General features: G+C 42.2%; 1 protein-coding gene across 2 annotated transcripts in view; it reads left to right on the top strand.

Annotated features, from left to right (window-relative positions):
- The window catches only part of PLAAT3 (phospholipase A and acyltransferase 3), a 49932-nt gene extending 28811 nt beyond the window's left edge, over positions 1-21121 (top strand). Inside the window, exon 5 of one of the 2 annotated variants that reach the window (XM_023654260.2) lies at positions 12905-21121. In XM_023654260.2, coding sequence (XP_023510028.2) covers positions 12905-13006 — 102 coding nt within the window. In that variant the 3' untranslated portion in view covers positions 13007-21121. The remainder of the gene's footprint in view (positions 1-12904) is intronic. The other variant, XM_023654261.2, reaches the window with a different exon arrangement.
- Positions 21122-25253: the final 4132 nt, after the last annotated feature.

Below are 25253 nucleotides of genomic sequence, written 5' to 3'. Positions count from 1 at the left end.
GGTTTGGGGATCAGGGTGATGTTGGCTTCATAGAATGTATTAGGGAGTGCTCCATCTTCCTCTATTTTCTGGAACAGTTTGAGAAGGATAGGTATTAAATCTTCTTTGAATGCTTGGTAGAATTCTCCAGAGAAGCTATCTGGTCCTGGACTCTTATTTTTGGGGAGGTTTTTGATTACTGTTTCTATTTCTTTACTTGTGCTTGGTCTATTCAGATTCTCTGTTTCTTCCTGATTCAGTTTGGGTAGGTTGTATGAGTCTAGGAATTTATCCATTTCTTCTAGGTTGTTCAATTTGTTGGCATATAGTTTTTCATAGTATTCTCTTATGATCCTTTGTATTTCTTCGGTATCTGTTGTGATTTCTCCTCTCTCGTTTCTAATCTTATTTATTTGAGACTTCTCTCTTTTTTTTTTAGTGAGTCTGGCTAAGGGTTTGTTGATTTTGTTAATTTTTTCAAAGAACCAACTCTTTGTTTCATTGATCCTTTCTACTGTCTTTTTTATTTCAATATCATTTTATTTCTGCTCTAATTTTTATTATTTCCCTCCTTCTACTGACTTTGGGCTTTGTTTGTTCTTCTTTTTCTAATTCTGTTAGGTGTCGTTTGAGGTTGTTTATGTAAGATTTTTCTTGCTTATTGAGGTGAGCCTGTATTGCAATGAATTTCCCTCTTAGGACTGCCTTTGTGGAATCCCAAATCATTTGGTACGGTGTGTTTTCATTTTCATTTGTCTCCAGATAATATTTGATTTCTTCTTTAATTTCTTCAATAATCCATTGTTTGTTCAGTAGCATGTTGTTTAGTCTCCACATTTTTGGCCCTTTCCCAGCTTTATTCTTGTAGTTGATTTCTAGTTTCATAGCATTGTGATCAGAAAAGATGCTTGATATTATTTCAACCCTCTTGAACTTATTGATGCTTGCTTTGTTTCCCAAGATATGGTCTATCCTTGAGAATGTTCCATGCGCACTTGAGAAGAATGTGTAACCTGCTGTTTTTGGATGAAGTGTCCTATATATATCTGTTAGGTTCATCTGATCTAATTTTTCATTTAACTCTATAATTTCCTTGTTGATTTTCTGTCTGGATGATCTGTCCATTGCTGTTAATGGGGTGTTGAGGTCCCCTACTATTATTGTATTGCTGTTGATGTCTCCTTTTAGTTTTGTTAATAGTTTCTTTATGACTTTTGGTGCTCCTGTGTTAGGTGCGTATATATTTATAAGTGTTATGTCATCTTGGTGGAGCATCCCTTTTATCATTATATACTACCCCTCTTTGTCTTTCTTTATCTGTTTTGCTTTGAAGTCTACTTTGTCTGATGTAAGTATGGCAACACCTGCTTTCTTTTGTCTTCCATCCCTTCACTTTGAGTCTGTGTTTGTCTTTGGGGCTGAGGTGTGTTTCCTGGAGGCAGCATATTGTTGGATCTTGTTCTTTGATCCATCCTGCCACTCTGTGCCTTTTGATTGGAGAGTTCAATCCATTCACGTTTAGAGTGATTATTGAAATGTGGTGGCCTACTGTTGCCATTTTATCACTTGTTTTCTGGTTGTTTTGCATTTTGCCCTGATGGAGAGCTGTTACTTTGTGTTATTGTCCTTCTGCTTATCTCCTTTGTTCTGGATTTTGTAACCCCTTTCCTTTTTTTGATTTTTCATGACTGAGGTTCTTCCTGAGCATTTCTTGACGAGGAGGTTTTTGTGGCGATCAACTCCCTTAACTTTTGTTTATCTGGGAAAGTTTTTATTTCTCCATCGTATTTGAAGGATATTTTTGCTGGGTAGAGTATTCTTGGCTGCAGGTTTTTGTCCTTCAGAGTTTTGAATATTTCATTCCAATCTCTTCTAGCCTGTAAGGTCTCTCCTGAGAAATCTGCTGATAGCATTACGGGGTTTCCTTTGTAAGTTATTTTCTTCTGCCTGGCTGCCCTTAATATTTTCTCTTTGTCGTTGACTTTTGCTAGTTTCACTACTATATGCTTTGGGGTTGGTCTTCTTGTGTTAATAAAGTTTGGAGATCTATTGGCTTCTGTCACATGAAGTTCCATCTCTCTTCCCAAGTTTGGAAAGTTCTCAGTTATTATTTCTTTGAACAGGCCTTCTGCCCCCTTCTCCTTCTCTTCTCCCTCTGGTATACCTATAATCCTTATGTTGCATCTCCTAATTGAGTCGGATAATTCTCGGAGAGTTTCTTCATTTCTTTTTAGTCTTAGTTCTCTCTCCTCCTCTGCCTGCAGCATTTCTATATTCCTATCCTCCAGATTCCTAATTCTGTCCTCCATATTATCGACCCTACTGTTCAGGGAGTCCAGATTTTTCTTAATCTCCTCCATTGTGTTCTTCATCTCCAGTATTTCTAATTGGTTCTTCTTTATAGTGTCAAGCTCTTTTGACATAGCTCCTGAACTCATTGAGTTGTCTATCTGAATTCTCTTTTAACTCGTTGAATTTTTTAATAATGGCAGTTTTGAAATCATTGTCATTTAGGTTATAGATTTCATTGTCTTTGGGATTGTTTTCTGGGTGCTTATCATTTTCCTTCTGTTCTGGAGATTTAATATATTTTTTCATACTGCTTGATGGCGTGGATTTGTGCCTCCGCATAGAGATAGAGTTTAGTCGCTGCTTCCACTTGTTGTGACTGGTGTGTGTGGGGGGGCAGCTGTTTAGACTGCACCAACCAGGAACTCTGTCAGCTGTTACTGACTGGACCTGGACCCCTCCTCGTAGTCACAGTGGTCCTGTGGGGTCCCTCGTCAGTTGTGGGGGCAATCGCAACGAGGCCTCAGGCTGCTGGTGCCTACTGTTGCAGCCCACTTAGACGTGCTCCCTCCTTGTGGTCTGCAGTGGTGTTGTGGGCTTTCCCAGCAGCCAGGAGCAGGATCACCTATAATCGCTGCTTTGTCCCAAACAGAGCCCACAAGATCACACTTGTCCACTATAGGTCCCAGCAGAGCTATGGGTATCTTCTGCAGTCTGTTGTTAGCTCACCTAGCTATGCTACTTTTGCCCCAGGGCCTTCCCGCCTTGCGATTGCCAGTCAGGACCTCTCCACTAGTGCTCTTGCAGAGGCTTTCGCTGAGGCTGCTGTAGGAACCTGGAGTTCCCCCCTGGGCTACGTAGCCGTTTCACCGGAGCTCCACTCTGCCCCACTCCACTCTCACGGGATCTCTGGGAGCCCCTTGCCTCGTCTAGGACATGGCCAGAGTCCGTGGGCCTGGCGGTGGTTTGTAAGCTGCTGCCTTGTGGGGAATTCTGCTCTAGGGGGCTTCCTGGTGTTCTGGATGCTGGGCAGGGCCTCCCTGCCAATGGCGAGCAGAGGCCCTCCCTGCTGGGGGTGTGCAGGACCCTGGAGTGTCCCCCTGGGCCACAGAGCCGGGTGTTGGAGCTCCATCCAGTCCCCAAGAATGTCCATGGGAAGTCCGGGCACCCCCTGTGCCAGAGACCGTGGGCCCAGCAGCAGCTGGCGGTCTGGTGCAGTGCCAGGGAATCTGCCCGCCAGGAGCTTCCCTTTGTTCTGGATTCTGGGCGGGGCCTCCCAGCTAATGGTGAGCAGAGGCTTTCCCTGCCAGGGTGTGCGGGACCCCGGAACCTCCCCCCAAGCTGCAGAGCCGGGCGCTGGAGCTCCAACTGTGTCCCCAAGCACGTGTACGGGAAGTCTGGGCACCCCCTGCACCGACCTGTGCGCTGGAGACCGTGGGCCCAGCAGCAGCTTGTGGTCTGGTGCCGTGCCAGGGAATCCACCTGCCGGGAGCTTCCCTTTGTTCTTGATTCTGGGCGGAGCCTCCCTGCTAATGGCAAGCGGAGGCTTTCCCTGCCGGGGGGGTGGGGGGTGTGGGACCCCGGAGCCTCCCCCTGGGCCACAGAGCCCGGTGCTGGACCTCCAACCATGTCCCCAAGCACGTCCACGGGAAGTCCGGGCGCCCCCTGCACCGACCCGTGTGCCGGAGGCCGTGGGCCCAGCAGCAGCTTGCGGTCTGGTGCCGTGCCAGGGAATCCGCCTGCTGGGAGCTTCCCTTTGTTCTGTATTCTGGGCGGGCCTCCCTGCTAATGGCGAGCGGAGGCCTTCCCTGCCATTGGGTGCGGGACCCTGGGGATTCCCCCTGGGCTTAGATGTAATCGTGGGGGGCTTGAGTAGGGCTGTTGTCACCTGTTTCCACCGTCGCTCTGCTGGTGAGTGCACACTCCCGCCCTTGGTGTGTGGCGATGCTATGGGGGAGTCTGCAGGAAGAGAGCCTCCTGCAGGAACTAGGCTGTCTGGGGGTCGGGGGTTGGGGGTTGGAGAGTTTTCACCTATTTCCACCTCCTCCTGGGGGGAAGTCTGTCTGTCTTCCGATGTATAGTGGCACGAGACTCTTAGGCGTCTTGAGATGCTATCTGGATATCCTTAGGTTGGCTCCCGCCTGGCCAGCTGAGAAGCTCTGCTGCTTCCAAAGGTGGCTTTTTTCCTCTCTGGCCGGAGTTACTGCCTCTTCTGCTTTCGTCAGGACTGTCCCTTGTTGTGGGGGTTCTTTTTATCCAGTTTTCAGTTTTCAATCCAGGGTGATTCTTCCTAAAATTGTTGTAACCTGGTTGTGTTTGTGGGAGGAGGTGAGTTCAATGTCTGCTCACAGCACCATCTTGAGGAGAACTCCCCCACATTTTCATCCTTTTTGTTCCTGGGATTCAGTATACTGTCTTCATTGGACTTCTTGGAATAAAATGATGATTAAGAATCTTCTCCTTTGCTGCTCTTGATTCTACTTAAGTGTCTGGCTTGGTTTTAGGGTGAGATTTCCTGATCCATGTTCACAACACTCTTTCATGCCTTCAGTGGGAAAAAGTACAGTTTTGCTGATTTTGGCCATTGTGCTTTCATTGGGAACAGTTGCTATAAGCTGACAAGAGATTTTGCTCCCTCTTTGCATTGTCACAGGAGCTGATGCCCCCAGAGTTGGGTCCTGGATAATGCTAGAATAGGAAGAGGCTGAACTTTCTCACTGTTGCTTGGTGATCTGGATCATTTCTATTCAGTTGTGTTACCTTCAGTGTTGCTGTTGTACCTGATAAAACATGAAGGGTTGAAATGGCGAATGTGAGGACATCATGGCTAAGAGACTGGGAAGGAAGCTGGGGAAAGGGCCATGGGGTACGCTGGCCTTCCTGCCCGACTGTGAATGAGGCATCAGACCTTTGTGTTGGGAATGGTTTCCAAGCTTTGGAGTACATCCTTCTTAAATCTATTGAGGTTTGCCTTGTTTCCCAGTATATGGTCTATCCTTCAGAATGTTCCATGTGCACTTGAGAAGAATGTATATTCTGCTGTTTTTGGATTGAGTGCTCTCTATATATCTATTAAGTTCAGCTGGTCTAGTTTTTTGTTTAAGTCCACTATCTCCTTGTTGACTTTTTGTCTGGATGATCTGTCCATTGATGTTTGTGGGGTGTTGAGGTCCCCTACTAATACTGTGTTGTCATTGATATCTCCTTTTAGGTTTATTAATAGTTGCTTTTTGTATTTTGGTGCTTCTGTGTTGGGTGCATACAAGTTTATGTGTTATATCTTCTTGGTGGAGAGTCCCTTTTATCATTATATACTGCCCCTCTGTGTCTCTCTTTACCAGTTTTATCTTGAATTCTACTTTGCTGATATAAGTATGGCAACACCTGCTTTTTTTTGTTTGCCATTAGCTTGGAGTGTTGTCTTCCATCCCTTCACTCTGAGCCTATGTTTATCTCTAGAGTTGAGATGTGTTTCCTGGAGGCAGCATGTTGTTGGGTCTTGTTCTTTAATCCATCCTGCCAATCCTTGTCTTTTGATTGGAGAATTCAATCTGTTTACATTTAGGGTGATTATTGAAATATGAGGGCATAATACTGCCATCTTATTGAATGTTTCCTGGTTCTTCTGCATTTCCTTTGTTTCTCACCCCGTGTATTTCGGACTACCAATTTGATTAGGTAGTTTTCTTCTTTTTCTCCTTGTTTATCGTAAATGTCTCTGTTCTAATTATTTGTTTAGTGGTTAGCCTTAGGTTCATATAAAAAATCTTGTAGTTGAGATAGTCCATTTTCTGATAGCCTCTTATTTCCTTAGACTATACTGATTCCATCCTTTTTCTCCTCCCCTTCTAAGTTATTTTTGTCATATCTTTTTCCATCTTGTGTTGTGAGTTTGTGGTTAAAAAGATGAGATCATTTTTGTTTTGGTGTTTTCCTTTTCTTTATCCTTGATGTTAGAGTTCAGCATTTACTAACCTCAGCTCATAGACAGCTGCCATTTTCTGACTATTGCCTACCTATTCATCTCCTTGCTCAGGGCTTTGTAGCCCCTTTCCTATTTTTTTTTCAGGTATGACGGCCTTCTTGAGGATTTCTTATGGGGGGGGGGTCTTGTGGCAATGAACTCCTTTCACTTTTGTTTATCTGGAAAAGTTTTTATTTTTCCATCATATCTGAATGAGATTTTTGCTGGATAGAGTGTTCTTGGCTGAAAGTTTTTGTCTTTCAAGATTTTGAATATATCATTCTACTCTCTCCTAGCCTGCTGAGAAATCTGCTGAAAGCCTACTAGGGGTTCCTTTGTAGGTTATTTTCTTCTGCCTTGCTGCCCGTAGTATATTTTCTTTATCCTTGATTTTTGCCAGCTTCATTACTATATGCCTTGGAGTGGGTCTTTTTACATTGACAAAGTTAGGAGATCTGGAGGCCTCTTTCACATGGATTTCTAGCTCCCTCCCCAGGTTTGGGAACTTCTCAGCTATTATTTCTTTGAACAAGCTTTCTGTTCCATTTTCCTTCTTTCCCCCTCTGGAATACCTATAATCCTTATGTTGCATTTCCTGATTGAGTCAGATATTTCTGAGAGCTTCTTCATTTCTTTTTAGTCTCGGTTCTCTCTTCTCCTCCCTCTGAAGCATTTTTATAGTACTATTCTCTAACTGGCTGATTCTCGCCTCTATATTGTCAGCTCTGTTGTTTAGAGAATCCAGATTTTTCTTTATTTTATCCATTGTGGTTTTCATCTCCAACAATTCTGATTGGTTCTTCTTTATGGTTTCAATCTCCTTTATGAAGAAGCTCCTGAATTTGTTAATTTGTCTTTCTGTGTTCTCTTGTAACTCACTGAGTTGGTGGTTTTTTTTTTTTATGATAGCTGTTTTGAGTTCTTTGTTGGTTTGGTTATGAATTTCTGTTTCTTCTGGGTTGGTTTCTGGGTACCTGTCACTTTCCTTCTGGTCTGGAGCTTTAATATACCTACTCACACTGCTTGATGGAGTCGATCTTTGTTTCCTCATCAGGTCGCAGCTGCCACATACTGCCACAGGATGGGCATCAGGTGCTGTGTATTCTGGGCCCAGCATGAGCAGGGGCTCCCCAGCTCCAGCCACTGACTGCTTTTCTCTCTGAGTGACTGACTGATGGCAGATCTGGAGCACTGGGCAGGGGGAAGAGTACTCTCCTTCCCCAGTGCTGCTCCCAGCCCCTGCTTGTCTCTCTGTATGGAAAGGCCTGTGCACTTTCCCTTTCTCTGCTGCCACTGCCACACTCTCCACGCTGTGCTCTGGATGATTCTGGGGCTGGAGTACTGGGCGGGGGTCGGGGTGCCTCTTGGCTGTGCCCTATCCCCTCCATGGCTGCCACTCTCTCTGCATTGTGCTCTGGATGGCTCTGGGGCTGCACACTTTTCCCACTGCCACCACCAAGCACTCTACTCCTTGCTCTGGGTGAACCAGGGGCTGGAGTGCCTACACCCTTTCCCTGCCACCACTACCATGCTCACCACACTGTGCTCCAGACGATTCTGGGCCTAGAGTACTTGGCAGAGACAGGGCACCCTTCTCACCTGTGTACTTCCCACCACTGGGCCTGGCTCTCTCTACAGAGCTCCTCTGCATCAGCTTCCACTTCCTCTGGAGGACCCAGCCCCACCACCACCTTCAGGCGTATGGCTGCGTGGGTCTCCCAGACATCTTTTGTGATGTGTACATGCCCTCTGCTGGTGTATGAATGTCCTTTTGGTTGTGTCTTAGAGGGGAGAGTCCAAGGGAAGAGCTTGCTCCGCTGTTATGCTGACGTCACTCCTGGAGTGCATCCTTAACGCTCATTAACAGAGGCTCCTTATCTGCACTGAATCTGAACCTCTTAATTCCCCTGGAGCTCAAGTCCATGGCTACCATGTTTTAGTCTGTCAGCAGACTGTAAGATAGGGCCTTGAGCTGTATGTGAATAGTGTTGTGAACATCAAACGGACTTGAATGCTGAGGTGAAAGAAGAGCTAGCTATACCAATGCTGACTACTGAAAGCTTATTAAAAGTGACAAATCTCTAAAATCCGAAACACCAGTAGGAATATTCAGTGCACTTTTAGGCACTTGAGATAAACCAGATTGAAGATCAGAGGTCAAAGGTAAAGGAGAATGTTTCAAATAAAGTGAAGGATAAGTCTGAGCTGTGTATCTGTGTGTGCATATCCTCTCAAAGCAATGGCCCGTCACTGGACAAAGCCAACATATCAGAATGGTAATCAGTTGCTTCTCTTATATCTGTGCCAGCATAGTTATCTGTGTAAGATATTAGCAACATTTTCTTGTGACTAGTCACTAAGATGCTTAATTGTTTGTCTTCCTAAAACTGCCCGTAATCTTTGCCTCAGCTAAGGGATGGTTTCCTCCTCATCTCTTGCCTTTCCAGTTTTGTAGAAATGGTGTTGACGTTTGAAGTTAGCAGGTGCAATACGGTTTTGCATCAGGTTCCTGGGCTTACTGTGCATGTCTCTATTTCTTCATCTTTCGTTCTTCTTCCTGGAAAAGTTAGCAAAATTTAATTTTTAGCTTTTCAAAGTAATGCAGGCACAGAACTTGAAAAGACAACTAGTGCTCAAAGACTTATAACAAAACACGGAGTTCCCTGCCCCACCCCTCTTACTCCTCCCATCCTCCATCCCAAGAGGCAACCCCTCTTCTTTCTTTTAGTCAATTATTTTGGCACTTACCTATTTCTGAATTTTGAAACAATATGTGTATACTGCTATCGTTTTTATTCAGAAATTTTGGATATGCTCTTTTGACCTCTTGTAATGGTAAGTGAGGGTTAAACTGTTTAATACCATCAGCCCCTCTCCCTCCCCCATTCTCTCAGTATAATTTCATATTATACATTTTTATTAAATTAATATCCAGTGTTTGTTTTATGCCTATGTGAATTTTACTCACAGTTGAGTGCTGTGGTGCATTGTGATAGTTTCCTTCCTTTTTTGGGAGGAGGGGGTTTCTTTTTTCTTGAAGATAATTATTACCTCCTTTCATTGCTTAGTTTTCCTTGTACCTCTTGTCAGTTCTTCCTACAGCATCCAATTAGCTCTCAGTGCAGTGTTCCACGAGGGAAATCCCATCAAGCAATCCATCAGTTCTAGCATGTTTTGCTTGGGTACATCCATCCTGGAGACAGCCATTCTGTTGTCTGTGCTGGTTGGTCCTTGGCTGACTGCATCCTTCACTCTAGGACTTCCTCTGCTGTCATCCTTCAGATTTCTGCGGCCTTTCTCTTGGATTGGATTCCTTGGTTCCACAGTCTCTTCATTTCTTCTTTCTTTGCTCTTTCTCTTATTTAGGTAGACCACATCCCCCAGAAGGTGCTTTGGGTTAGAAAGAGAGTACATGGGAGAGGATAATGGTGATGACAGTCAACTCAACATGCCAGGCTCGAGTCCCACTGCTCTGATCTGGATTGGGTACTGTATGAGTTTCCTAGGGCTGCTGTGACAAATTACTACAAACTTAGTGGCTTAAAACAACACCAATTTATTTTCTGATAGTTCTGGAGGTCAGGAGTCTGAAAATGGTCTTTCTGGGCTAAAATCAGGATGACGCTGGGGCTGTGTTTCTGGAGGCTCCTGGGGAGAATCTGTTTTGTAGCCTTTGTCAGCTTCTTGAGGCTGCCCCACAAACCTTGGCTTGTGGCTCCTTTCCATCTTCAAAGTAAGAATGGCTGGCTGAGTCTTTCTCACATTGCATCACTATGACGCGACTCTTCTACCTCCCTCTTTCATCTTTTAAGGAACTTTGTGATTACATTGGGTACCCCTGGATAATCTCCCTATTTTAAGGTAAATTGATTAGCAAGTTTAATTCCATCTGCATCCTTAGTTCCCCCTTACCACATAGCATAATATACTTACGGGTTCCTGGAATTAGGACATGGACATCTTTAGGGGGCTATTATTCCACCTACTAGTTACTCTGTACACTTGGTACAAAGTTGTTGTCCTGGGATCTCCCCTCACCATCACTCTAGGGTAATTCCCATCTATTCTGTCCTGCCCTGGAGCACCATCTTCTGTATCTCTTCTTCTTTTTCCTTTTTTTTTGCTGGGAAAGATTCACCTTAAGCTAACATCTGTTGCCAATCTTCCTCTTCTTTTTCCTCCCAAAGCCCTAGTACATAGTTGCATATTCCAGTTGTAAGTCCTTCTAGTTCTTGTATGTGAGCCACCACCACAGCATGGCTGCTGACAGATGAGTGGTGTGGTTCCACGCCTGGGAACCGAACCCAGGCCACCGAAGTGGAGCACACTGAACTTTAACCACTAGGCAATCAGGACTGGCTCTGTGTCTCTTCTTTCTTGGTTTGCTCCCTTGTTTAGGTAGAACCTCTTTTAGTAGCTTCCAGAAAAATGATGGATGGTAAATTTTTTGAGACTCTGATTTTTTTTACCCTCTGACTTGATTTGGTTGTTTGTCTGTGTATAGAATTCTAGGTTAGAAATCATTTTGCTTTAGAATTTTGGAGGCATGGTTGCATTGTCTTATTGCTTCCAGAATTGTTTTTGAGAAATCTGAGGCAATCCTGATTCTTGCTCTTTTCTCTATTTCCTGTTTTACTCCTCTGCTCTGCCAGTTGTAATATCTTTTCTTTACCCAGTGTTCTAAAATTTCACAATAACATGCCTTGGCGTAGGTCTGCTTTTATCCACTAAGGTGGGCCTTGGAGCACCATTTCAATCTGAAAACATACATCCTTTGGTCTTAGTAAATTTTCATGAATTATTTCACTCTTGAGTCCCCTTGTCTGTGTTTCTGTTATTATCTCTTTCTAGAATGGCTATTATTCAGATGCCAGACTGTCTGGGTTGATTATATATATAGCTTATATTTTTTTGGCTATTTTTAATATTTGGCTTCTGTTTTCTATATCTTTATCTTTTAGCTATTCCTTCTGAGAGATTTCCTCAACTTTATCCTTCAACTTTTCTTTTGAGGTTATCATTTCTATCATATTTTTATTTTCTAAGAACTGTTTTGGTTCTCTCAACATTCTTTTTTTTTTTTAAAGGAAGATTAGCCCTGAGATAACATCCATGCCCATCTTCCTCTACTTTATATGTGGGATGCCCGCCACAGCATGGCTTGATAAGCAGTGCATAGGTCCATGCCCAGATCTGAACCAGTGAACCCTGGGCTGCCAAAGTGGAGCACATGAACTTAACTGCTGTGCCATTGGGCCAGCCCCTCTATTGTTCTTTATAGCATCTTGTTTATTGGATGCAATATATTTTCTTATTCTCTAGTGATAGTTTTAAAAGACATTTTCTTTTCTAGATATGGTTTCTGTTTCTCCAAGTGGCCTTTTTCCTGCTTGTTTTGCTTTCTGTCTTCTATTAGGGAGGTCTTCCTCAGATGTCTGGTACCTTGGTTGTGTGCTCAGGATTAAGGGCTTGCTACTGAATGGAAGCTCTGCCTGAGCTGGGAGGGGGCAGTGGCTTGTTGACTTTGAGTTTCACTTCCGGGTGAGCTGGGTGGGCTCTTTGTTTGGGAATCCTCAGTATGGGTAACTTTTGTCGTTTCCATGTGGGCTGGTCAGATTCCCCAGAAAAGCTTTCCTGTCTCTTGTGTGGAGGGTAAGGTTCTGCGAGCAGAGATGGGTAGGAGGGCAAGAGTCTCACATTTGCATGTTTATTGTCTCTCAGTCTCTTGTTTGTGATGATACTCACATCCTCACATGTGCTTCTAGATTTCCAGGCCCCCAAATGTTCTGTTGTGCCTTCTCAAGTGAATAAACTTTCAGACTCCTGTTGTGGTGGTGGTGGGGCGGGGGCGGTCCAGGGACCTAGCTAAAGCTCTCTCTTTTTCTCTCCTACTTCCAGAGGTGCCAACAGGTGATCTTTTTCAAGGATTCTGTTGTATAATTAGGATTGGTCCTCAGCTTCTCCCACTGCTGCCTTAGAATTTAGTGTTCTCTGGGTCCTGGTGGATTATGCCCTAAACAAATAGCTTACTTTATTTTTAGTTGGGTTTCAAGAAGGAGTGAAATTTGACATGTTCAATTTTTACCTTGAAACTTACTTTAAGTTTGCAGCACTTTTTTTTTCTAGTACAAGCAATACAAGTCAGCTATCCTAATAATTTAAAGTATAACAGCACTACTATTCATAGCTGAGTCATTTATTTAAGAATACGTAAAGAGTACCCCTGAGCCTGGCAGGACTGGGTGCTGGGGGTACAGCGATGAATAAGAGAGTGAGGTCATAGTTTATTGAGTATTCAATAGCAGTTCCTTCTCGACTTCAAACTTGCTTCAAGTGCTCCCTGGTGGCCAGCTAGGATCTCAACCATCCTGGCTTTGTCTCCTTGTCCTTTCCACACCACGCTCTGGGGATTTATGTGCTGTAAATACCCACAGGGTGAATCAGATTTCCTTCTTCAGGCCCGTACACTCCTGGCCAGCTGGCTCCATCCCCAGATTCTTTCCCCATCCAGCCCTTTTCTCCCCATTTCACTGCCATTATTTGTTGACTCCTGAGTTTGTCAAGGAGGCCAAGAGGCATGTGAGGCTCCCTGAACTGAATGTTCTTGTTGCAAGTATGGCCTGTGCTCACATTCCTGACACGGAGTCTGATCTGCCCTCCTCTCTCTTGCAGGTCAGAGACGCCATCATGGCAGCTGGCATCGCAGGAGTGGGCCTGGCAGCTGTGGGCCTCATTGGAGTCTTGTTCTCAAGAAACAAGCGACAAAAGCAATAAGTTGAAGGGACTGTCCTGTCTGCAATGACTTTATATATTAAGGGGGGTGTCTTGTTTGGCTAGAAGCTTTGAGGTTTGGTTTGTGGATTTCATTCTGTTTTATAATAAGGCTTATTTTCACAGAATAAAATAAAGCCCAAGAAGGCAAGATTTTACTGGAGGAAATGCAGCAAGAACTGCCTAGTGTGGAGTCTGTTGAGGGCACACGCTGGGCTCTGTTCCTGGTTGTGTCCTGGCTCTTTGATGATTTTCTCTCACTTTCTCTTTGCTGGCTGCATTCTTTACCTTGCAAGAAACAGAGACCAACTCTGGTTATCTCAAGTAATGGGGGTTTCTGGTTGTAAGGATACACTTGGGCGGCAAGATGGATAGACCTGACTGATGAAGAACAGGATCCACCGGATAGCCAGGACGCTTGGCCTGGATCTAGACCCAGGAGGGCTTCTAGGACTTGGCCGCTGGAGTCTGTAGATGTTCAGTGGCGTTCAAACCAAACCAAACCAAACCTGTGCCATAAGGAAACTCAGTATATGCTCTTGCCAGTTTTGTTAAAACTCCTTATCTCCCTCTGCTCCCTCCATCTTTTCTCTGCCCTGTTGCTTCCACCTTCAGTGGTCCTGCTTCCTTACCACTTGAGCTTGTGCCCCCTCCCCGTCTCTGATCCCACACCCCCTCCCTGCGGCTTTTCTTCCTGCATCAGCTCAGCACCGTCTCTCCCCGCTACCTGCTTGGCGCTCCCAGTTCAAGTTCCCGAGAGAGCATCTGATTGGCTCAGCTCACATCCTAGCTCAGCCTACCCATTGGCTGCCGTTGGGTCAGGTGACTCTACTAGGCCAATCAACTCAGCTCAATGGGGCGGGGTCCCATGGTACTAAGTTGCCTCCGCCTTTATGGGGTGAAGGTGCGGCAGGCCTTGTGACTGCTGTCTCCGGGGTGGACTGCTGCGGGAGGGGCTGGTGAGAAGGTGTGAACTCTGACCATCTGTGGCTGGGCCCCTGGGGTCTACTGTTGCTGCTTGCTGGGCTTGGCAGATGTTCAGAGTGACAGTTCTCTGAAAGGGGCTTTTGTGGGTTCTTCAGAAATGCTCTCCTGGGGCCAGCTGTCCTTCAGTCCACAGGGCAAGGCTTCTCTAACTGGTTGCGAATGTTTCCTTTGTCAGCCCTGGTTGTCTGGGGGACCATCTGTCCACTGGAATCCTGGAAGGGATTTACAAATCGCTCCCTGCCAGCTCCTTCCTGCTTGGCTCAAATCTGGTCCAGGATAAACATGTGCCTAGTCTACGCCCCAGTCTTGGTATAAGAGTAGTTTTCTCCAGTGCCCTTTCCTTTCTTTTTGCCTCAGTTGTTGATGGAACATTTTGTGCCAGTTCTCAGGCTCCCCAAACCCAAGGGACACAGGCCAAGCCCAAAGGGTAGATTTCTTGGAGCCCTCTCTCACATGGCATAAAGTGACCGGGATACATAGAATGCAAAGCTCCAAACTAATTATGGAGAAAAAAGCAAGGAGGAAAAATAAACACAAGGAGGCAAAGCAAAAACACCCACTTCAATTAAAAAAAAAAAAAGAAAAATTACATAAAAAAGTGGGATGTGTAGAAATAACCACATAATGTGGAAGAACTAATTCCAGATATATTGTTAATCATCATCAATATAAATAGATGAAACTTGCCAAATAAAAGACAACCAGCACACTGGATTAGAACACTAATTCAGGGAGTACAATTCACAGCAGATACACTTAAAATATATGGACACAAAGATTGAAATTAAAAGGATGAACTTTTTACATGACAACTAGTCTGTTATGATAAAAAAGTTAATGCTATCAAGGAGAAAAATTGAGCGTGTATGAGAACTGTCCTGAATTGAAAGACGTTGGAGACGAAAACAACTAAATGTGAAAAACAATTATAAAAGCAATTTGGGGTAATTGGGGGAATCTGAGCACTAACTGGGTATTAAAGAATATTAAGGAATTATTAATTTTATTAAGTGTGATAATAGTATTAGTCTTATGTAAACTCATGGCCTAATTAAAAAAAAAAGATGAAGATAAAGCAAATGTGGTAAAACAATAAGTTTTTAATGTAGGCAGTAGGTGTGTGGGTGGTCATCATACTAGTCTTTATAGTACTTTCTCTGTGTTAAAAAAGCTACGTAGTAAACATCTTTAAAATATCTGAAATTTGAACTTGACGGTTTCAATAGGACTTTGGAATCTACTTCAGTAAAGTATATAATAATTTTTAAAAATTAAAAGGACAAAACAATATGCTGGGTAAATACTAAGTAAGAACTGGTACACTTGTAACCGTGGGCCCTCCAGGACCAGTTCAACTGACCCCATCTCTTGTCAATAGATTAAGAATTGCGTTCCAGAAAATTTGCAAAGTCACGTAGCCAGAGCATACACAGAAGAAGGAATCTTGAAATGACCACAGAACCAAAGATTCTCCTCCCCACGGATCCAAAGGACCAGGCCGTGACTGGAAGTTAAAAGTCGGACTCTTTTCAGAAGTGAGGGATCCCTCATTCAGGAAGATCTGATGTTAAAATTCCTTCCCCTCCTCATCATCAATGTTCAGAACCCTGTCCTAAATGTTTCAAACCTTACCATAAATGCTTGAAGCCCACCAATCAAAACCTGCCCCACCAGCATTTCTGTGTGCCAGCAGGTTCTCCCTAACCTCTTAAGTTTCACCCCAAATCCTGAATCAGGAAGAGAGATCTCCCTCTGTCTCCCTGAAGATCAATCTTGCAGAATAAAGCTTTCTCCCTCAAGAGCTGATGCCATAATTAATTGGTTTTTAAATGCACATCGGGCAAGGAAACTCCAATTTCGTGTGGTAACAATTTGGTGACAAAGAAGGGACAAGGTCCTGTGACCGCCTGCCCGAGGCTCTGGAACACTCAGCAGGGTGTGAGGTCTTTTCCTTGACCCTAAGTAGCTGCCGACACAACTTTTTCTGGACACTCAGCTGATCAGATGCTTGTTTCCCTGTTGCGGTGCTCCAGACCCCAAGGCATTTTTTTTTCTTTTGGGAGAAGATACAGCTCCTGTATCAAGATGTCTCTGGGCTCTGGGTGAGTAACTTTAAGAAAATGACTGTCCCTTACCTCCTCTCTCTGGTTTGATCTCCTGGAAATAGAAGTTTATCTTGTATCCTGGGGAATCCTGGTGGGCTGAGTTCCAAACCTTGGGCCTGAACCATCCAAGATAATTAGAGGCAGGAAAAAAGCTTCACTCGTGAAGTTGCTTCTGGATCTGGGTTCCGAGCTGCCCCTGGCAATCTGGTTTTGAGTAGCTCCTGGCACTGGTTCTGAGTTACTCCTGGAAAACTAGCTAGTAATTCTGGTCTGTGTTATATGTAGAATTGTACTGTGTGTTAATGGTTGTCCAAATTGTATTGGCTGTTTTGGGGACTGAGTTTCTCGGTGACTGTGACAAACCCTTTTCAGAAATTACCTTGTTTGTTGTGGCCACCTTGGGAAAAGCCTCCTAAAATGAGGATAACTGTAAAGAGCTTGGCAAGTTAACCTGGGATAATTTAAAACTACAATCACCATTCTGGGCTCTTTTTGAGCCTCCAAACCAAGAAACAAGGAAAAATCTTTAGAGAGTCAAGGGCTGCCCTTTTGACCGAAAGCTTCCAGAGCTGTAAATGTTTACGAAGAACTTCAGAATCTTACCAAACTTTTTTGTGTCCTGAGGGCTTGGCTTGACAGTCTTCAGATGGGGGAGAGGGTCTCAAAGAATATGGGTGGGCAAAAATGTGTTTGCACCCATTTTGTGGTCAGAGATGGTCAAACAGCAATGCAGGTTGCATCCCCTTTTGTGGCTAAGGGTCCTACCAAACAGCTGTCAGCCTCAGGGGAATTACCTTGGCCGTTAGAAGGAAGCCTTGGTTTGGCCTTCATTGTGAGGTTCTTGGTTTCAAGGACACCCGATATTTTCGAGATCTGGTTCTAACTGCAGCATAAATATACTTTTGACCAGCTGGGTCTGAATTCTGAAACCATGGGAAATGCTAATTCAATCTCTACCACAGCCACCTAGGCTGCATTTTCCCAAATTGGGTGATTTTAGCTGTGAACCCATGCAACAGGAAAAGGTGATATTCTTTTACACCACCACACGCCCACGATATTCTTTAGACTCTGGAGAAAATGGCCAGGTGATTATTCAGTGACTCTGAGAAATTTTGTTTGAGTCCTCATTGGTTTACTGATGGTTCTCCTTCCAGAGATGGTCACTATTTTCCTTGTCTCTGTCTTTTGTGTCTTTTGTCATAAAAAGGAAAACCACAGGGAAAGACTCAGGCACCTCCATAAGCCTCTTGTCTGGGCTGGTCCTGCAGTGAATTTTGCTGTGGGTTAGTATGTACATGAGGTGAAAGCTGTTGCTTAAGGCATCTCAGAAACAAAAGAGGCCTCAAAATTGGTGGGCATGGGTCAAGCAGTTAAGAGACATTAGAGCACTCCCCACCTCAAGAAGACTCCTGTGATAGTATAAATTGGCCTCAGAATTGGGTAAAATGACACATGTTCCCTGCCAACCTCAAGAAAGTTTCTATGCAACGAGGTACTCTGTAAAACACACACAATCCCAAACCCTGAGACACCTCCTTTTCAGGTGTGAGTTTGGCTCCAAGAGACCCAAGGCTTAGCTTCAGCTGTTACTGTGCATGTAAGATGAAGTTTTCCTTTTGTCTTGTTCTTTGTCTTGAGAGCTTGGCTTTGTGACCTCTTTGGTCTCTGCCATCTGGAGGATGCACGTACCTGTGGGCATCTTGGCGACTAGTCTGGTAGACTGGGGTTCCAAGCTGTACTCTTTGTCCAGCTGTGTCAGCTCTCAGGGGTGTTTGTCATGAGGGGCCTCAGTCCATCAGGGGCCTTTTGTCCTCCCAACCTTTGTTGCTTGTTAGTGCACTGCCACCTATGCAGCGGAGGCCTTTGCTTTCTTGGACTATTTTAGGGGTGAACTGTCTGGGTCTTGTGAGGGCTACTTATTTTGCACTCTCTTTTGGGGATGACTCTTGCATCCATAGTTAAACCATAAAGGCTCATTGGTTTGAGTTGCTATTAAGATCCTACTTGTCAATGGCCAGAGGATGGATCTTTAAATTGGAAAAACTTCTAAATTGGAAAAGTATTTAGAGAGCTCTTGTAACGACTAGTCTTTTTTTTTTTTTTTTAAAGATTTTATTTTTTCCTTTTTCTCCCCAAAGCCCCCCGGTACATAGTTGTGTATTCTTCGTTGTGGGTTCTTCTAGTTGTGGCATGTGGGACGCTGCCTCAGCGTGGTCTGATGAGCAGTGCCATGTCCGCGCCCAGGATTCGAACCAACGAAACACTGGGCCGCCTGCAGCGGAGCGCGCGAACTTAACCACTCGGCCACGGGGCCAGCCCCTGTAACGACTAGTCTTAAGAACCAAATCAAATTTGGAATCTCAGCTTCCCTTCTTGGTCTCACAGATGCTAATGAATGCTTCACCTCCCCCACTTCCCTGCCCGGGTAAATTGGTCTAGAATTGAATTGTACACTTGGAAAGAGGGCATTTATTAAATACTTTGTGCAAACTTTTTAAAGGTGTGATACCTTGTCCTGAAGTGTTAGAACATAAAAATGTTTTGATTCACCTCTTAAGTTAAAAATCTCCCTGGTATAAAGAAGCAATTGGAAAAATGTAGATGAAAGGGTGGGTCAACCTCTTTTATCATTCAGACTGTAATCCAGTTCTTTGGGGGAACTGGAGACAACCATCTTTTTCTTGCAAATCTGTGTAGGACCAGAGGTACCACTCTAGAAAGTGGTTCACAGTTTACTTGTCCTTTTTCCAATCCCAAAGCCTCCCCTGTTCCTTTCAAAATGCTCATAGATGTTGGGATGTTACAAACTAATAAGACAAATATGCCCCAGAAACTCCATCTTGGCGGACACTTGAATGCTTTCTTTGTGCCTTTGTGATGTAGTTGGACAGGCAGATCAACCTATAATGTCATTTAAGTTACAACCCAATCTCTGAGGAATTAAGAGCAACTGTCCTTAAAAAAATCCTTGTAAGACTGGAAGTGTAGCTCTAGAGGTAGTTCAGATTCCAGCCACTTCCCTTATCTCAAAGAACTTGCAAACTCTCCAGGGACTATCTAGCCCATCACCAATTCCTAAGACTGAAGAAAAAAAGGGAAAAAAGGAAAGAAAAATGGCCGTAAGAGCACCCTTGCCAAAAATCTAAAATCTTTTGTGTTTTCTCCACAAATATTAGTAAAAATCTTAAAACAAAAGTTAGGTTTGTAACTAGGGAGCTTTGAATTACTGTACCTGATTCATGGAGTAATTTTAAAACAATAGCTGTGGAATCTCTGTGTATGTGTGTCATATCCCACCTCTGGATGGTGTACATTCTAAAGAGCTCTATTTAATTGGCGTAAAGTAAGCACTTATAGAAATTATTTCTAAATGTAATAGCAACTAACCCAAATGTCTTTAAAGTTAACATGATATAAATTAATCTCTGGTAACTGAAAGCTTATTTAAGATTGTTGGTTTGATTAAAATAGGCATGTCCTCTGGATTATCAGCATTGGATATGATGCAGACATTCCACCTTTATTCTACATTTGTTGGTCAAATAAGCTAATGTTATCTCTATGACAAAACTGGTTAACAAAAATAATAACTTAAAATAATAGCTAATTTTGTCTAATGTCTCATCAAGTTTTATGGGCAATCTAAATATAATTATTGGGAGTGAGTAAACTAAATAGATGTGAAAAAGATAAAAGCATTGGGTGAACTTTTTAACAATAATTGTGTGTTATAGCATGTGTTTTAAAAATAACTTCCAAAATCTTTCTGGCAAATTGAAACTTTGAAATTTTGCTAAGTGAAATTAAATGATAAAAAAATCCATTGAATATCTGAGTCATTTTCAAATAAGATAAAATACTGAAACATTATTGCTAAACATGTCTAAGTTTACTTACTTTGGGCTTCTTATTACAGAGAAACTAAAAGATGTTTAGGTCTATTAGTAAATGTGTCTTGTATTTTATTAAAAATTGTACTATGAAGTAGCATGTTTCTGGAAATTATGAAAAGTGTTTATTAACTTGCCAAACCACAGAATGCTAATGTAAAAGTTTATAATTGCTTACTTCTTAGTTTTCACCAAAAGTTAAGGTCTGTAAGGGTTAAAAATTCTTATTAATATATGTGATTAAAGCTACTAAAAATTAATAAGAGAAACATCTTTGTATTCAAGGAAAGTAAGATATATGTTTTCAGTAAAGAAGGTATACAGAATGGAAATATTTTTGTTTGTTTTGTTAAGAAAGATAAAGTTGTCCTAAAGTACTAGGGAAGAAGAAAGAAGGCATGGGACAAATTCTGAATGTAAAAAGGAAGTTATAGAAGGTTTGTGGAAGAGGAACCCTGAAGAAAGAATTTTGCACATGGCCAAGTTGGCCAAGATCAAAATGAATTCAGTTAAATAAACGTTTTAATGTAAAAAGTAAGCTATTGCAAAAATTAAAATTTTATTTTCTCTCTCTTGAAAGGATGATTTTCTTAAACTTTTAGTCCGCTCTTGATAAAGGCATTATGAAAAGATTTTCTTCAGTAGTCTACCAGAAGAGCAGGTATTTTATGTTTTGTCAAAATAAATTTCCTGTATTGTTTTTATGAGGTCTTTAATCACAGGTGGTAAGGTTTTTCTTATAGCTATTTAATTCTCTGCATATGCCTGAAAATCTTTAATTGTCACCTTGGTTAAATGAATAACTAAGCATTGTTTCATAGGGACCTGTGATATTATGTGGGTAAATGTTATTGACATAAGTGTTTTAAAAATTATATAACATCCCTAAAATTCTGATCTGTCCTGGTTGCCAGCCATAATTCTTCTTCTTATTTTGAAGAGTTGCATGTCACAGAAATAGCCAAGATTCTCTGTCAGTTGCCTTTTTTGAGTCTTTTGTCATTTTCAGACAGTTGTTGTTTTACTCTGATATTTCTGCAGATGTATTTCATCTTCAAGGAGATTCGTGGAAAGATCTCTGACTTTTACTCTAGAATACAGGTTTCTAATAAACTTTCAGGTTATAAAACTGAGCTGGGTAAGAAATTACTCATTGTAATGGAGAAACTGATGGCCTCATAAAACTGCTAACAGAAGATTAAGATCAAGAATCAATTACATAGGACTGAATGAACTGATGAGGATGATTATAGTTTTTATAACTTTTCATTTGAGATATTGCTGATTTTTAAGGATCCTTTTTCTGTTAAGATAACTATAACTTATAGCAATTTGGTAAATTATACCTTTGTAAGCAGAATTGAAACATTCACCTTTTTCTCCCTACCTGATCCCTCCAGAATTTGAAAACTCTTAGTGAGTGAGGATTGTTTTCATGGCAGTACAGTTATTTGCATAAATTCACTAAGAATCTGTTCTCCTTATAACAGGGCACAATTAGAAACATTGGTTATATTACCAAAGCTTTGATTTGAATGTCACATTGAAAGAAACATGCAGACTCAGATATGACAAGGAAGCTAAGGGACAAAGATCGATTTCATGGAATAAAAGCCACTTGGAAATATCGGTCTGATACCTTGCTTACAGGTTCCCAGCAACCTTACAAGGTTAATAAGGAAGGTCACTTCCCTGGCAGATGCAAAGAACCTCAGAATATTTGGGGAAACCTCAAGAGAAGAGAGGAATTCACCCTGATCTATAGGTATTGCAGGAAGAGTCCAATGACAAGTCCTTGGCTTGATTTTCCTGGCCGGGAGAGGCCTTTAAAGTTCAATCTGAGATTCCTTATGAAAAGTTGAAGCAAAACAGATTTATAAGAGCCTATATGATCAATTTCCATTCTTGCTGCACTTACGTAAATAATTGGACCAAGATCATTGAAACTAGACTTTTTCTTTTGCCAACAAATGAGTCTTAATTTGGCTATGTTTGGTAAAAATGAGGGTGATTTTGGAGGTAAAAATTATGTTTCAATAAAAACTATAACACACATTAATGGATATTAGATTCTAGTTCTGCTAATTGTCTTTTGAGGTTTTTATTTTCTAACTGTAAACTGGCCTGGATCCAGAATTCTAGTCTCCTGAAATATCTGGTTACAAATCTTCAAATTAATATTTTCAGTTTTTTCCATCATTTTCATTTGAGATCATTGAGAACTGAATCTGTCCTTTTTCCTGAAGCTCTGCAAACTGAGGCTGGACACTTGACATAAACTGAAGAGAGATTCATGTCTATTGCTGTGAAAGCCACTCAGGAAGATACCTGAACACCCAGTGACATCATCAAAGACATTTCAAGCTGCAAAAGATGCTTCAATTCTGACATCTAGAAATCTTCCTGACTGGCTGCCCACTGGGCTCAGAAACTGGTTTATAATTAGCTCCAACTATTTACTTTGTTTTTCTTTTTGTTTCTCTAGAAATGCTTCTTATTAAATACCTGGTTACTTGCTTACACAGTATAGGCCTAATTTTTGGAGCCAACCTGCATCATTGTCTAAGAGACTGGTTCAGAGAAATGGAACAACCTACGCCCCTTACCAGCAGGAGTTAGCTAAAGCAGTGACTGCCCTATATCCCTCAAGATTGAGGAATGAACAACAAAAATGGAGGATTTTAACTGCATGCCCTTTGGGACCAGTTCAACTGACCCCATCTCTTATCAACAGAGTGATCAAGAACTGCCTTTCAGAAAATTTGCAAAGTCATGTAGCCAGAGTATACACAGAAGAAGAAATCATGACCAGAAATGACTGCAGAACCAAAGATTCTCCTCCCCATGAATCCAGAGGACCAGGACATGACCAGAACTTAAAAGTCAGACTCTTGTCAAAAGTGAAGGGGTCCCTCATTCAGGAAGATCTGATGTTAAAATTCCTTCCCCACCTCATCATAAATGTTCAGAACTCTGTAATAAATGTTTCAAACCGTACCATAAATGCTTAAAGCCCATAAATATGAACCTATCCCACCAGCATTTCTGTGTGCCAGCCTGCTCTCCCTAATCTCTTAAGTTTCACCCCAAATCCTGAATGTGGGAGACGGATCTCCCTCTGTCTCCCTGCAGATCAATCTCACAGAATAAAGTTGATATCTCCCCCAAAAACTGATGCCATAGTCAATTGGTGTCTTTAATGTTCATTGGGCAAGAGAACCCCAATTTTGTGCAGTTACATACTTACTAACTGAAAGCTGGTATAATTATATTGATATCAGCAAAGATAAGGGCAAAAATTATTACCAGACAGAAAAAGGATAAAATATATGATATAGTATACAATAGATTTAGTCTTTTTCCTTGATTCCTGGCACAGATTTCCTAATACCCTAGAAACTTCCTGAGTGATAGGAGTGCCTTTGTCATTAATAATGAGCCCCTTTTTGACAATACCTGAGTTTCTACTAATGAGGTGACTTAGGGTGGAGCTCTAGATAGCCTTAAGATGGGGCTGGTTCCAGAAAGACCAAGTGATCAGAGGGTTTGAAATTTCAGCCCCACTCACTCATCTCTGGGAATGAGAGGGGGGCTGGAGATTAAGCTCTACAGAAACTCTTGGAAAAGAAGACTTGATGAGCTTCTGGCTGGTGAACACATCAAGGTGCTGGGAGAGGGACAAGCCTAGAAAGGGCATGGAAGCTCCGTGTACCCTTCCCCTCATACCTTGCCCTATTCATGTCTTCCATTTGGTTGTTCCTCAGTTGTATGCATTATAATGAACTGGTAAATGTAAGTAAATTACTTCTCTGAGTTCTGTGAGCTGTTCTAGCGATTATTGAACCTCAGGAAGGGTCATAGGAATGCCTGATTTATAGCCCACCAACATAAGCATGAGTGGCCTGGGGCTTGTTAATGGTGTCTGAAGGTGGAGGGGGGCAGTCTGGTACAAATGAGCCCTAAGCTGTGGGGTCTTTGCTAACTCTGAATACTTAGTGTTATAATTGAATTGAGTTGTTGAACCCCTGGCTGGTGTCCAGAGAATCAGAGAATTGGTTGTTGGTGTTGGAAAACACTCCAAAGACTTTCTGATAAAAGTTTCAACCCATTAGGGAGATATAATAATTCTAAACTTGTTTGCATCTAGTAAAAGTTTCAAAATAGATAATGAAAATTTTTGTCAATTGCAGGGAGAAATTGACAAATTCATCATCATAGTGGGAGGTCTAAATACCCCTCTCCCAGGAACTCATGACTCAAGGAGACATGAAAGTCAGTAAAGATACAGAAAATTTGAAAAACTTGCCAAGTTGATTTAATGGACATATATAGGACAATTGTGGAATGTAGATTCTTTTCAACCACACACAAAGGAACATTTATGAAAACTGGCCATATCCTGGGCCTTAAAGCATGTCTCAACAAATTTCAAGGGACTAGTAATATGGAGATCATCTTCTTTAACCATAATGCGGTTAAGTTAGAAACCAGTAACAGAGATAGCTAGGAAAACCCTGTACCTTCATAAATTTTAGAAATTTATGTTAGATAAATTGTTAGATAAAATATGAGTCAAAGATGAAAACATAATGGAAATTATACAATATTTATAACTGAATGATGACAAAAATATTAGATATCAATTAATTAATCAATTGATTAGATATCAATATTTGGGCCATGCAGGTAAAAGGATATTTAGAAAGAAATTTATAGCATAAATTCTTATATTAAGAAAGAAAAAGGAGGGGCTGGCCCAGTGGTGCAGCAGTTAAGTTCACATGTTCCACTTCGGTGGCCCAGGGTTCACTGGTTAGGATCGTGGGTGCAGACCTACGCACTGCTGTTAAGCCATGCTGTGGCAGGCGTCCCACATATAGGATAGAGGAAGATGGGTATGGATCTTAGGTCAGGGCCCATCTTCCTCAGCAAAAAGAGGAAGACTTGAGGCAGATGTTAGCTCAGGGCTAATACTCTACTCCACCCCCCCCAAATAATAAAAAACAAGAAAGAAAAAGGAGGCAAAGGAAACGAGGAACAAGACGAGAAGACAACCCACCAACAGGGAGAAAATGTTTGCAAATCATTTATTTGACAAGGGGTTAATCTCCAAAAGATGTAAAGAACTCATACAACTCAATAACAACAACAACAAAAAAATCTGATCAAAAAATGGGCAGAGGATATCAACAGACATTTTTCCAAAAAAGATATACAGATGGCCAACAAGCACATGAAAAGATGCTCAACACCACTAATCATTAG

This window comes from Equus caballus, chromosome 12 (genome assembly GCF_041296265.1).
Source record: "Equus caballus isolate H_3958 breed thoroughbred chromosome 12, TB-T2T, whole genome shotgun sequence".
Classification (NCBI taxonomy): domain Eukaryota; kingdom Metazoa; phylum Chordata; class Mammalia; order Perissodactyla; family Equidae; genus Equus; species Equus caballus.
This window is presented reverse-complemented; position numbering and strand designations above follow the sequence as displayed.